The sequence below is a fragment of the Pinus tabuliformis genome, chromosome X, assembly GCF_031772625.1.
Source record: "Pinus tabuliformis cultivar Carrire ecotype Pingquan chromosome X, CPIR1, whole genome shotgun sequence".
In the NCBI taxonomy this organism is placed as follows: Eukaryota; Viridiplantae; Streptophyta; class Pinopsida; order Pinales; family Pinaceae; genus Pinus; species Pinus tabuliformis.
In genome coordinates this window covers 1,305,459,047-1,305,473,876 of record NC_142308.1, presented here as the reverse complement: position 1 = coordinate 1,305,473,876, position 14,830 = coordinate 1,305,459,047, and the positions used below count along the sequence as shown (strand labels likewise).

At 38.2% G+C, this 14,830-nt stretch overlaps 1 protein-coding gene across 1 annotated transcript in view; it reads left to right on the top strand.

The window, feature by feature from the left end:
* LOC149144857 (BAT2 domain protein) overlaps positions 1 to 14,830 on the top strand; it is an 84,788-nt gene that overhangs the window by 56,180 nt on the left and 13,778 nt on the right. The window contains exons 4-8 of the mRNA XM_089449669.1: positions 10,677 to 10,767; positions 10,856 to 11,059; positions 11,140 to 11,396; positions 11,502 to 11,592; positions 11,749 to 11,965. Coding sequence (XP_089305795.1) covers positions 10,677 to 10,767; positions 10,856 to 11,059; positions 11,140 to 11,396; positions 11,502 to 11,592; positions 11,749 to 11,965 — 860 coding nt within the window. The remainder of the gene's footprint in view (positions 1 to 10,676; positions 10,768 to 10,855; positions 11,060 to 11,139; positions 11,397 to 11,501; positions 11,593 to 11,748; positions 11,966 to 14,830) is intronic.

Below are 14,830 nucleotides of genomic sequence, written 5' to 3'. Positions count from 1 at the left end.
AAAAAAGAGGTTAATTTATTTTTTGGGAAAAATATATAAACAATGAAAAAGTAAAAAAAACAAGTTATATTAAAAAATATTAAAAAAACATATATATTAAAAAAAATTCAAATAAAAAAAGTAAAAAAAAGGTTTATATAAAAAAAAACAAACGAATGATTACAAAAAAAACATAGAAATATAATTGAAAAAAAAACCAAAAACCAAAGAAAAAAAATTAGTCGATGACAACCTTCAGCCGCAGTATGCAGCCGCCATCGTACAACAATGAAAACATCCACGCTGATGGGTAGCCACAACTTTCACAAATCACCTCCTCGACCACCAGTGACACCTCGCCCACAATCATTGTTCGTCACTGCAAACTCTGCGATACTGCTATTGCCTAGGCAGCCACTATTCTCCTCAAGCCCCCAACAAACCCATCAAAAGTGTCATCCGTCCACCTTGCTAAAGCCACGATTACTAATCTCAGCCGCTACAATTGTAACCATTGGCGTCGTAGCCACTTCTGATGGGCCACCACCATGTCTGTTTTCCATTGCCTCCAACGCTACCAAGCCCTTGACCTGCTACGCTGCTGCTTGTATAGTCCACACTACTTTTTGCAAAATTATAATTAAAAATGTTGCATTTGTTGAAATATGTAGCTAGGTTCGGTCTTCAAAATCATGATTTTATGTATTTAATGAAAAGAGAAAAATAAATTTATTATTGTTATTCTTGAGGCATGGATTTAATGCTCAAGGGAAATTTATTTTTAGGCCAAGCACCCATTGAGTGCTTCTAGATTTGTCATAAAATCAATTGAGTCATTGTCATGTATTAAAGACCCATTTGGGCATGTTACATATTGCAAAGAAAATCTATTTGGGTCAAAATAGAGTCAAAAGACCCTCCAAGACCTTGTCATGGTGCAAAGATCAATTCAGCCTAAAGATAGCAATTCGTAGCCCACACAAGCCTATAAATAAGAAGGAACTCGACCTCATTTGGAGACTGATTCAAGCAAGTTTGATCTTCTCAAGATAGAAGCTGGAAAAGGACGAAAAAGGAGAAGAACTATATTGAAGTTTTTGGGGTTCTCTTTGTCATGTTAGAGTTTCTACATTTGCTGTGCAGAAGAATTTGCTGGGTAGAAGAATTTGCTGGGCAGGTTGAAATTGCAGAGGAATTCGTTGGGTAGGTTGAAGTTGCAAAAGAGTTTGTTGGGCAGGTTGAAGTTGCAGAAGAATTTGCTGGGAAGATCAAAGTTGCAGAAGAATCTATTGGGTAAGTCGAAATTGCAGAAGTTGCAAGGTTTGACTTGGTCTTGGAGGGTCTTCGTCAAGGGTCATAGGTCTTGGAATTCGTCAATTGAAGTTCTATAAGAAGAGAAGAATTCTTGTGGGTTTTCCTCTCAGTTGGAGAGGTTTTGGCCCTGGTTGATCGCCTACATCTTGTGTCCTATTGTCTCATTGATTTTATTGTTTGGTAGCTATTTGATGATAAAGAACACTAATAATAATCAAGTCAAGTGTAATAAGAAGCTAATGAACTTAAGTAAAAATACATCACAAGAAATTATCAAAGTAAGAGAAATCTCATATACTTGTTGCCCCTAGATTTCTCAAGAACATTTGTACAACTGTGTATCGTCATATTCAATCGCTCACATATAGACCAAGCCTAGGGTATTAAGATGTTCTCATCACACATTCTAGTTGTCAGATGATCATACTAGAACAAAAATAATCAAAAGAAACAACATGGATTACCATAATCGACCCATATATGACAATCTCTGTAGTCGAACTGAAAACAAATAATCCACAACAAAACAAAAACCACAAATTGTTCCAAAGGTTCTTCACTGTGTTCCGCATCTCTGACCTTCAAACCAAAATATCGAACATGAATTACTTGCAATTCCTTGCACTTTCTCATACTTTTCTTCATCAGGGTGCAAATATTTATATTTGTGATTGGAAAGATGAAGCTTTTAAAGTCGACCAAAAGTCGTGTCTTTAATCCAGAAGCTCCCATCATTTTCACCAAAATGTCTTATGGGACCATGTCCCTAACTTACTCCCTATCTTTTGGAATTCATGTGACTAAGCCATTGCAATATGTGCTATATGACCTTGCCTTGGTGCCGACCTCAATAAACATGACACATGCACATTTATTTCCAATTCTGGGACCAAACCTAGGGCTTCTTTACTATTCATTTGGGGCACCTTAACCATGCTTCAGGGCTTCATCTTTAAGAGGGCATATTTTCTCAATCGTGAGGAACCATGTGGTGTGCCACCTACCATTGAAAATGTGTTAAATTGTAGGTATGTTCTATGCTTAGAGCAATTTACTTCAATTTTTGCATTTAGCTCAATATCAATTCCAGATTAGCAATCACATCAACATGATAGTGAAATGCAGATAGAGCATAAACATAAACATCATAAAACAAGCCAAGACAAGAGGACACAAGGTGTGGCGCCAGCTAGGGACAAACCCCAATGTGGAGAAACCCTTGATCAAATCTTCTTATATTCTTCAATAGTTTATCAGAGAGAGAGAGATAGTACATATATATCAGAAGTCAACACTTTGACTTGACAAGATAGAAGATCAGACATTAGGTCAAGGATTGCAGATTTGGACTCAAGTGAAGGCATACTTCTTCTACTGATTCTCCAAGGCGATTCCATCACCATGCTGCACCTATCACCACTATGCAGCACTTCATGACAATGCTGCACCATTCATGCTGCATCCATCATCACTATGCTGCACCATTCATGCTGCACTTCATCATCACTATGCTGCACTTCATCATCACTATTCTGCACCATTCACACTGCACTTAATCATCACTGTGCTGCACCGTTCATGTTGCATACTGCAATATTGTCATGGAACAACCTTAGCTGCTTGCTATGGCTTGTAGCTAGCTGTAACTTGTAAATATGATATAGCAGAGGCACCTTACTGTACCTCATTCGAGATATCAAACCTCCGAGAAGGACATCCTAAACTGTCCTCTATAATATGGATCTCTGCTCCATCCATGACTGCATTAGTCACCGAGATCTTACACCCAAGACTGTAGCTATGCCGAGACTGTACTACTTCTTGTTACAGGTCTTAAGGCCTTCTGCTCCATCCATTTGATTGTGAGACAAGACAACACCTACAGGTATGTTGCCTATACATATGCCGAGATAGGATACTGCTCCTTGTCATGCGAGGTTAACTTATCATTGATGCCGAGGTTGACAACAAGAAGTCAAATCCACACTCTCCTAGGGCATCTCCTTACTTGTGTTAAAGCCTCTCCTATGACTGCGATAAGCCTTCTTATCAATGTGATGATCATCCTCTATTAGGACAATGTTTATAGAGCTCCTTCCTTGATAGCGAAGAGCCCTCATTATTATCTGCGGCTAGGGTATATCCTCTCATTAGGACTTTGTCTAACTGTGTGAGAAGAAGACTAGAGCTAGGGCTCCTTTTGGAGCATCCATTGGAAATGTATATAGGCTTCTCCTTGCTGCGTAGAAAGGTCTCCTTTAGGACAACGTAGGAACCTTTCTTAGACTCCTCCATGACCGTGTTAAGGGCTGTCCTCCATGACAGTGTTAAGGTTACTTCATTGACTGCGTTTGGACTTTTACATTAGGGTAGCATAGAGCCTAGGGCAATGTATACTCTTGGTGACTTCTCCTTCAAAACCCAAAAGAGTGGAGAGGAAGAAATCATAAGAGATGAGAAACTAAATGACTTGAAGGCCACCTCTATTTATAGTAAAATATTGAGGATAGATGGGGGTAATTTGGTTGCTGGCCGACCTTGACGAATTGTCACATAACACAAATAAATTCATATCTCTATGAATACATGTCGGAATCAGATGATCTTTAGATCAATCCTACACCTCTCGACGAGAGGAATCCAAGAAAAATATTAGCTGCCATGAATAAGATGACCCACATGGATTTTGACCCTAGTTGCCACTTTTAACAAAATGACAGGACGGGCACTATCAGATGATGATGGTCTTGCGTGCAAATTCATCGTCCTTCACATTCATTTGCCTCAAGAAGTGTGGAGCGGCTAGATTTGGGATTCCTTTCCTCTCTTCCGGGGCTTCTTGTCCATTGGTACTTCCAAGTATTGTAATTCACTAACATATCTTAAAAGCACTAATTTAATGGTTTGAGTTCAAGTCTTCATGGCTCTTCATGTCTTCTCTTGGCACAAATGACGAAGTTGAACATCAACAAATGAACTGATCACCAACGACCTACTTTGACATCAATGACAACATCATTCAACAATAACCACCAATATGAAATAAGGAAACAATTATACAACTCAAGCATTACAGTCTATAATCCAATTTCAACCCATGATATATACTAGAATGCCAAAAGCATTAAATGAAAGCACTTGCATGCAAAAATGATTGATGTGTCTCATAATGGATGACCCCAACTTCATTGGATGATTATGCCAGATAAATAAATGTATTGATTGAAGAATGGGTGCGAGGTGTCTTTGGTTGGCTATCTATGGATCACGATAGGAGTTGGTGGTTGGCAAGCCTCATCACATGAATTTTTTTCCTAGGGTTAACCATGTATATGGATGGGTAACAATGACCAATCTCCATCACTAGAGTCATCCTCCATGACTACCAAATTTTGACAACCCATCATGTGTTTGGTTGCATTTCAATCCAACCTCTATGTGTCATTGACATGAGGTGTACTTATTTAAAGAGCAAAAATATTTAGTAATTTTTATCATCTTGAAGTTTGATTTATCGCTTACAAAGATTTGTGAGAGTTATTCTTTTGACCTTGTTACACCTCATATTGTACGAGGTTGAATGTTGTGATTTTCATCTCATTGGTGGGATTTGCCACAATTACCTTAGAGTGTTGGATTGATGGATCCCTTTCGCTTCGTGGCATTATATTATTTGTTGGTGGTATTTGGTTTGGGGAGTCTCACTTCTCCTTGGTTGGATGGTTATGCTTGTTGGTTTGGTGGTCTTCACATATGTACTTTCCTTGTTGATCTCACCCCTTTTTTGCACATTTGATGGTTATAGAACATGCTATCTCATCATGGTGTGGTTCTGGTATACTTATTTATCTTGGATTTGCTACATATTGTTGATGGGTGATGGTTCTAGGCCCCTAGAGGGTGAGATGATCGTGCTAAGAGGTTGATGTTTCATGGTTTAGTTGGAGTTTCCTAGTGACTATATGTGGTAATGCTGTGTTATTTGTGTTAGTGGGAGGGGATGTTCTACATGGCTCTTTTTGACGATTGAATTTGTGGCGGGGATTTAGTTGATGTGAGATGGAATTAAGTCTTTCTCATGGACCCCTTTTCTTATGGCACTGATGTGATGTGGTAATGCTGTATTATTTGTGTCAGTGGGAGGGGATGTTCTACATGGCTCTTTTTGACGATTGAATTTGTGGTGGGGATTTAGTTGATGTTAGATGGAATTAAGTCTTTCTCATGGACCCCTTTTCTTATGGCACTGATGTGATGTGGTAGGGCACTTTGCCTTGGTGGAATTTCCCTAGGTGATATGACTTAACTATGTAACGTTTTGCTCGGTATTGCCTAGGGGCTATGCGTGTTAAATGGCGTTGGTATCCTTGTGATGTATTATTTTCCAAGTTTTAGTTAGAGAAGGGGGATACTACATACATCTTTGGTCATCAAGCCCCTTTTGAAGGTTTGATAAGGTATTAATAATGTAATAGCCCTTCGGTGATGTGTTGTAGGTTCGAGCCTAGGTTGAGCTTTTAGTAATGGAGATTCTAGCATACATAGGCCTTGTTTTTGATGGAGATTCTAGCATACGTAGGCCTTGTTTTTAATGGAGAATGTAGCATACATAGTCCTTGTTTATATTGGAGATTGTAGCATACATAGGACTTGTTTTGGTTAATTACCAGACACAGGTAGAGTCCATTGTCTAGAGGAGATGTTGGGTTGGCTATGTCAATTATTGGATTTCACGTAGAATCTTGTTTCATATTAGGTTGAAGTAGGATGAATAAGCTCAACACATGGGAATTACTTTTATGTTATTTTTGACATTGTTGAACAAACTTTTGAACTCTAGTAAATCTTAAAAAAAGAATTAGTATGTGGTGTTTGTGGGTGTTGATAAGTATTTGTCCCACAATACGCTCTTACTTTGTCTTTCTTCTTGATAGGCTTGACTAGAGATTTTTGGCATTCTCATGCACTCCGAAGAAGAGTGCATGTTCCAAGGTTCAAAGAGTGCATGTTCCAAAGTTGAACCCTAATGTTACACCTCATTTTGTATGAGGTTCCGTTTTGTGATATTCATTACATTGGTGGGATTTGCTACCAGTACCTCGGAGCATTGGATAGGTTTGAGGGGATATATTTTCATGGAGTCCTTTGTCTTCTTGGCATTAGATAATTTGTTAGAGGTCTTTGGTTGGGGAAGTCTCACTTCTCCTTGGTTGAATGATTATAATTGATGGTTTGATGGTCTTCTAACATGTGCCAGCCTTGTTGATCATTTCTTGGTTGCATATTTGATGTTGATGTAACATGTTATCTCATCATGATGTGGTTTTGTTATCTACATTTTGTTTATGGATGATGGTTCTAGCCCCCTAAGAGGTTAGATGATGTTGTTAGGGGATGTTCTACATGGCTCTTTTTTTGGTTGAATTTGTAGCAAGGACAAACTTGATGCTAGATGGAGTTAACACTTTACTGATGTCCTATTTGCCTTCGGAGTTGATGTGTTGTGGTAGTGCACTTTGCATTGGTGAGACTTCCCTAGTTAATATGACTTTACATTGTAACATTTTGCTAGGTATTGCCTAAGTGGTATGTGTATTGAGTGATCTTAGTACCAACGTTGCACGAAGCGGGGACGTTTTTTGGAAGTGGGGACGCAGAAGCATCATTTTCCAAAAATCTACGAAGCGAAGCGTCTACTATATATATATATTTTTTGCATTTATATTCAAAACAAACATCCCACATACCAAATTAGTTGTAGAAGACATGAAAACACACATATTTTTAAATAAATCAAGGTAGATATGGCATCCATGCTTCCATTGTACATCAATGATTAATTATTCGATCATCAACCATCTATATTCTAGCAATTACAAATATACATCAAAATTTTAAGCATATTATGAAACATAAAACATTTAAGCATATTATAAAACATCTATGTTGCCAGGAAACATGGGTGCGGGGACGGGGATGGGGACGGGGACGGGGACGGGGACGGCATTTTTGGAAATAGGGTGCGTGGGTTTGTCGGGTAATATAATAATATTAAATTTTAATAATTATATTTTATAAATTATAAATTTATAATTTATAATTAATAATATATATATGAAATTTGAATTTGTATATTTTTTCAACTTTAAATTTTAAACAAGAAAACTTTAATGATAATCATTTAAACATGCATATTATTAATTAATATTTCACATATATATAATTAATAATATATATGAAATATATTAAAGTTGAAAAAATATAATTAATAAATTAATAATATATATGAAATTTGAATTTGTATATTTTTTCCAAACCCATTCTGATAATGCATAAATGGACCTGCTTACCATTTTCATCTGATGGCAGTCTGGCACATGCCTTCAGAATAATAGTGAAGATCACCTGGTTTGGATTTATGCCAAACCAAAGCATTCTGCCACAAATTGGAAAGCATCCATGCAACAGTTGTGGTCAGCATATCCTGCTGTCATTGAGTTCCACGAAACTGCATACCACGCAAGCATCCTATCAAATACAGTTTTGCAGGTCAAACTTGTTCCCTAACTCTATATTGCCATATTAACATTGCAGGCATCATTGTTTGTCTGATCACACTGCTATAATGTCCATCCTTTTCCATGCTTCCAATTTCTCTTCCTATGCTTATCTTTCATTTTATTTTCCAAATCCAACAGAATTTCAGACCTTTCTCAATTGTTATGTTACCTGTTTGACCCTCAAACACAAGTCCCCAATATTAGCTACCATAAAAAAGAGTGAAGATATTAACTATTGTTTTATACAGACAAGCATAACATATGTTGCTTGATGCAATTAACTTATTTAATTTAGAGCTGCACCATATTTTCATCCAAAAATGAAACACATGAAATCAGTACAAAGTCAATTATACAGCTTGCTGGCAAGCGTCTTTTGTCAAGCCAACATATGGAATAATACATTACAGCTATAAACTATAATTCTTGTGTGCATCTCTCTATGTCCATTAATGTCTGTTCTCTCTATGTCCATTAATGTCTGTCTATGTGTATGCATCAATTTGTGTGCATGCATCTACATCTTATATGTATTTATGTGAGATTTGAATTTCAACACTTCTCATCATGAGCAAAAATAGAACAAGAGTGTCTCTGAAAATGCCTTTACTGCTATTTATAAGTCATTACCTGAAGCTCCAAGGAAAAAAAGGTCTCTAACTGAAGCCCGATCCCTATTCTGCCCAGACAAGCTCTCTGCAATCATATATCCAAGGAGGTCGACAGTCCACTCACATCTTTTGTTCACTTGAATATCTTGATGTAACTTCAACCTAAAATTTTTGAAAATACCCATGCTACTTCAAACTTGTTGTATGGGCTCTTGTCCTTGAGAAATGCCCTAGGGAGATATAGCTTTTGGCATGATACATGAAAACAGTAAACAGTCCTCAAACCTCCACTCCCTTTGTAGAGACACCAACAGAATAATATAGCACTTCCAGCTAACTTATTTTACTTAAGCCTCAATATAAATCCCAAAAAAACAGAGTTGAGGAAATAATGAAGTGGATTAAATCACTCAGGACGGTTTCCTGCATGGTGACCTCATTTATGAACTTGGCAGAATAGTGGCAATTACGACATATGCACTTCTTGCGCTTTTGATGAGATTTCAGTGGTCTTTACAACTTGCTGAAAGGCACAAACAAAATATAAGCTTCTTCCTCTTGTAAAACAATGCAGATTCCCACCACTCCTATTGCACATCATGTGATGATCACTACCACCTGCTCCTGTTTCTTATCATGCAGCATAAAGTGCACATCAGGTACATCCCCTGCTTCCTTCATCAACCCTGTCAGTCACTGCAATTCTGCATAGATCTCCTCTGTCTGTGGGTGTGATCTATCTCCTACAACAAATGTATGCACTTTGTTCTTAACCTCAATCCAACTATATATTATTAATTATATTTTTAATATAGTTTTTTTATGAAGAACCCAAAGAACCCAAAGAACCCGAAGAACCCAAGAACCCAAGCACCCGAAGAACCCAAGAACCCAAGAACCCGTTAAAGGAAAAGAACCCAATTTTTTTTTTGAAGAACCCGGTTCTTCTGGGTTCGTCTGGGAAGAACCCGTACCCGAATCCGGTACTTGGGTGCGGGAACCCGGGACGGGTTCGAGAACCCCACCCCCGGGTGTGGGTACCCGTGCATTGTTGTTACCTCTGGAATTTCTCTCCTCAGCCTAGGGAAATTTATAGAGTGCTAACATTTTGGTGCCGATGCTGGGGAGCGAAAGGTTCCATTTTACTCGGGAAAGAATCATCAAGTTTCAAATCTGATTACTGATAGTGAACAGTGATCAGACGCGAGAAGACTTTGTATTATTCATTGGGAAATTCCATTTCCAAGAATTCAGGTTCCAGAGCATTCATGGTCATTGGTGACTCCACATTCTTACTTTTACCTTCGACTTAGACTTATTATATTTCTTAAAGTAACATAAGTCATTATATTCTAACATATCTAAGCCAAATTTTTGTATCCCTGGCCCAGATACATTCGTATCCTTCAACTATTATTTAGATGTTGACCCATGTACAATATAGGGATTTTAATTCCAAATCAACCTTGTTTCTTCAGTTTGCACAGTTCATGCAACAATTGGCTTAATATTTTTGGTTAACATTTAGCTAACACAATTTAGGAGACATTAAGCAAGGTCATTGGTCTCCATCCTCCCACTATTTTGGTTTTTCCCCTTTAGGAATAAGTTTGATTAAACCTGAATTCAGAGCTTATCTTATATGATCCGCTCCCAGTGCTTCTTGACAGATTATCAGGAGACCATTGCCAATCACAGACCATTCTTTCTTATAGATCTCACAAGAGAGCCTGTCCATACCCTAAGATTTACCATTTGCTGCCCTGTAAAGAATTGAATAATTCATCGTCATCTGAGGATGATAGATAGACCCGTATTTTCAACTTATGGATTGCAGGCATTGTTCAACTTCCCATAAAATCTTTCTACAAATACAACCCTATGATCTGGAACTTTTAATAAAAGTCATCCTTGCCTCCTCTTTAACTGTTCTTATTGATTGCTTTGGGTCCCTCATGGATGTTACTATATTTTGTTTTGATTCGTTTATTGTGTATGGTAAACTTATGTCCAATACCTGTAATTCCATGAATAGGTCTCAAATTTGAAGATTATGCAAAACTTTGTATTTTCATGTTTAAATTTTTACTTCTTTTGGTGCACTTGTCTCTATTGTTTTTATTTCAGGAAGTGACAAGTTCCTTTTTCATACTTCATGAACATCATACAAACATTTCGAAGTTTTATGTTAATTATCGATGTTGGATTTCAGGATTGAGCATTCAGCTGTAAATCTTGCTGATTCTATTCAACAGGGTGACCTACCCTCTAAAGCTAGCTCCCTTGCCCCAACTTTGCTGGAGGTGGGTACATTATTTTTCAAGAATTTTAGAAGGATTGTGAATGCTTAATCTGCCCATATGTTACATGATGTGTTTCTGGGTCTGTCAGAGTGGAAAAGCCTTTACAGCGAAGGGGATGCAAGTGCTAGAGCTAGTTGGTAGGGAGACCATTGATCTGCTAGCTGCAGAGACAGGCATTGAGATCGAGAAAGATGACAGGTTGACCAAGGATGATGTGGGTGAGGAACGGTTCTCTGAAGAAGCAACCTTTGATCGATGCTTTTGGATTTATGGAGGTCCTGAGCAACTTGAGGTAAGGTGCTTTTTAGTGTCCTGTTATCTATTATGCTATTGAGTGCAATTTGAAGGACTGAAATATTTTAGTATCTGCAGGAACTGGAAGCATTGTCAAATCATTATGCATTATTATGCAATAGAACAAAAGCAAAATTGTCAGGAGAAGATAAGGCTGCCTTTGATAGAATGCTCAAACAGGTCCAACAGATCTTTACATTAAGTAATGAAAGTGATATGAGTAACTTGGACTTCAACAAGGGGAAGAATGTTGAGAGTGCAGAAATGGGCAATGGAAATGAAATAAAAACCCTTTGTGAATCCAGTGTCAGCAAAGCAGCTGATATGGCAGCAGGGTAATCGCATCTAGCCATGTTCACATCAATGTCCTATGCCGTTGTTCTTTAGTATGGTCACTGATTTGAAACCTTGAATACTTTTTATTTGTTATTATTTTGCAGATTCACAGCAGCACTTGGCGGACTTGCCCTTGATGAGATAGTTCAGAAAACATCTGGTCGTCTTGAGGCGATTAGAGCTGAAGCAGTGCATGTGAGAGAAAATCCTTAGCAACCCAATCTTGTCATAAGATACATCTTCAAGCAGAAATTTTATCCTGTATTTTGCTACAATTCTAATGTTACTATTTGATATCTACATATAGAACCTTGTACCATCTCTGAATGTTTTTATGCTTCGTTTATGCAGAGGCTTTCAGAGCTGTGCTGTCTTGGGATATCTGAGCTCCTCCTCCTTGGCAAATCTGTCCTGTCAACGAGTCCTAAGGCACAACATGACAAAGTAATGGAAGATTCTCTGAAACTTGAATGGCCAGAGGATTATATTTTGAAGGCAAAGTTGATCAGATCAAAAGCACAGGCTATGGCTGATGATATTGAGGCTGTTTCAAACAGTTTTACCACTGGTACACAGATAGGACATTCATGGATTTCTTTTACAATTATGAAACTTGACTATCCACCATACTGAGTGTGTTCAACTGGAAAAAGAGCAAACGAGCAGCTGTTTTTCGAATTTGTGCTTATAATTCATAGAATGACCATTATTGAAATGTAGGTGCAACTTGCAAGGGTTATGGCATGTCACTTTTATGTACACTATATTCAATTTTGTAATATCCCCGACACTTAACCCCCATTGGCATTGTAATTGTAATTAATTATTTTATTGATCTATGTATGGGCATGTAAATGTAAATGGGAAAAATACCTGAAATAATTTTTATTATAATTTAAATGCCAGTTGATGAAGTGTTGAAGCCTTGATACAATACATACAATGAGAAGTCACGAGGAGGAGGGAAGCCAACAAAAGGGATTTCGAGAATTAATAGTTGCCAATGGATTATTGTCTGAGCCAAATGTTGATGAGGATCAAGGCTGTCAACCTTTCCCAAGAAAATATCTGGTGGGAAGGTGTAGTAATAACTTCCAGCCATTATGAGAGGAATGGGGCAATAGTACCAGGACTGCTCAAGAGGTATGGATAGTGTACCACTAGAAGACTTCAATAGAAGTTTCTGATTTGACCAAGCATGGGCAAACTTGACAGAAAGCCATCAAGGAAGCTGACCCTAAAAGGGACAGGCAGAGAAAGAAGCAAGGGCAGGTCGCATTCTTAGAGGATAAGATGAAAATAAAATATTCTCTCACAGAGAGCACTCAGGTGGGGGTGATAGAAGTAAGAATTCTCATGGAGAATAAGCAACGAGAGAGGAGAAACATTCTCTCATAAGGAGAGAAAGCACTCATGCATGGGGGAAAAGAAGAGTAGAGAGCATAGTGTGAAGCTAAGTTCCACGAAAATGAAACGGAAACGAGGAAACTCATACCGTACAGCCTGGAAACGCATTTCTGGCTGTACTGGCTCGTTTCTCGAGGAGGAAACATGGCCAGCATGGCCAGGCCGTACGATGGAGTTTCCTCTTCTAACTTGACTTTTTCTTGTATTTTTTTTTTTAATTTTCCACTTCTAATTTTTTATTGGGCGACTAAAATATCTTTTGGATGCCTCCCAAGTTATAAAAAAGAGGATTTTTTTGAGTGGGGCAGCCTAATGTTCAAGCCTATGGCCCTAGTGTTGATATGCAGTTCATGGTAATGTTAAATTCTTAAAGTAAAAGTGAGTAAAAGTGACATTCTCCTTTAATGACTCAGGATGTTTGAGAGTGGTTTCACCCTCATTGGATTTCATATGGAGAAAGTAGAATTTTAGATCTCACTCAAAATCTAGCAGACTTGTCTGTTTTTCAGGATTCCAGGATTGGGGAGATTACAATGTTTCCATTGGATTTTGTCATGTACTAGGGTATGGAACTTGTATTTAATCAAGAGCACTAAGGTCATTCGACTATGTAGGAGGAGACTCCCAATCAAGCACGAGACAATAAATTAGAAATTTCTCGTGGTTGATTTTGGATATTGCTATTTTCATTATGTGATCCTTCATGAGTAAATGTGATGTAAATTTAGGGACTTATAGTTTATGCATTGACAATTTAATCATAATGTAATAAATTAGAATGTATCATATACGCTTTATGATTGCACATATTTCTTAAATGTCCTATATATATATATATATATATATATATATATATATATATTGCGTTTCCCCGTTTCCAAAATTTGGGGGGGTCACGTTTCGTACCTGTGCCCGTTTCGGGAATCTCGTACCCGTTTCCCTGCTTCGTGCAACTTAGGTGTGAAGAGAAGAGAGATGGGAGCTGGTGTCCTGTGCGTGAACCAAAAGGAAAGACCCTGTTCATGATTTCTGGTTCACTTGGTTACAGTGAGCGAGGTCATGGGGCGAGTCTTAGCATGGGACAGAGGGTCAAATGGATTGTTAAGGACTTTTAGGTGTTATGCACTGAGGCACCAGAGAGAGGCACCAAGGGACTCTTGACTGAGTGGAGGAATCTCCTTGTGTTGTGCAGGTCTTATTGTGGCCATCTTGTGAATGAGAACATGCCTTGGCTCTATGGGCTGAAAGACTCCATACTAACATTCGAGTGGATGAAGTAGAGTGGCCTTCATCCTTACACCACTAGTAGACTGGGAGATGTTTCCCTTGGGATGCTTGTTGTGAAGTAGTTGAGAAACCACCTAGAACAACTGGGAAAAACTATGGACTTGGTGTGATCTTAAAGGAATTGATTATTTAATTTGATGAAGACGAATGGCCTTCATGACTCCACCCTATAATGCTGAGTTGAACTTCCCTCATGGCCTCTTGGTTTGGTCCGGGGTGGCTAACTGCAAGAAATAATGCAGTGCAACTGAGCCTATGGAGGGGTGGAACATGGCTCACCCTTCATCAGTTGTAGACAACATAGGATCTTGATTAGATAGTACCCTCATTTACTTCATCTCTGCAATGTAAATCATGCTAATGAGAAAGAATCGATTATTGTTGAAATGTATGGTGTTTATGTGCTTGTCTACTTAATGGGAAATATGGTCTATGTGATGTCTATTTATGATGTGAAGTAGTAGAACTGGCTGAAATCTATGTATAATACTGATATGCTCCAGATCAATCTTTAATGTACTTTTTGTGCTATACCTTTCATGTTATGGACAAGGAGTAAATGGCACTTTAAGCATGGGATTGAAGGACTTCTAGTCCAAGCCCTGGCTAGTGTCCATGGTTTGTCATTAGATAGATTAGAGAAGCTCTAGGCCCCAGATGAAGTAATTAGAGGGTCTTATGAATGATGTGGATGTTAGAGGCATGAACAAAGGCCTTGATTCAAAGGGGCGGGGAGGAG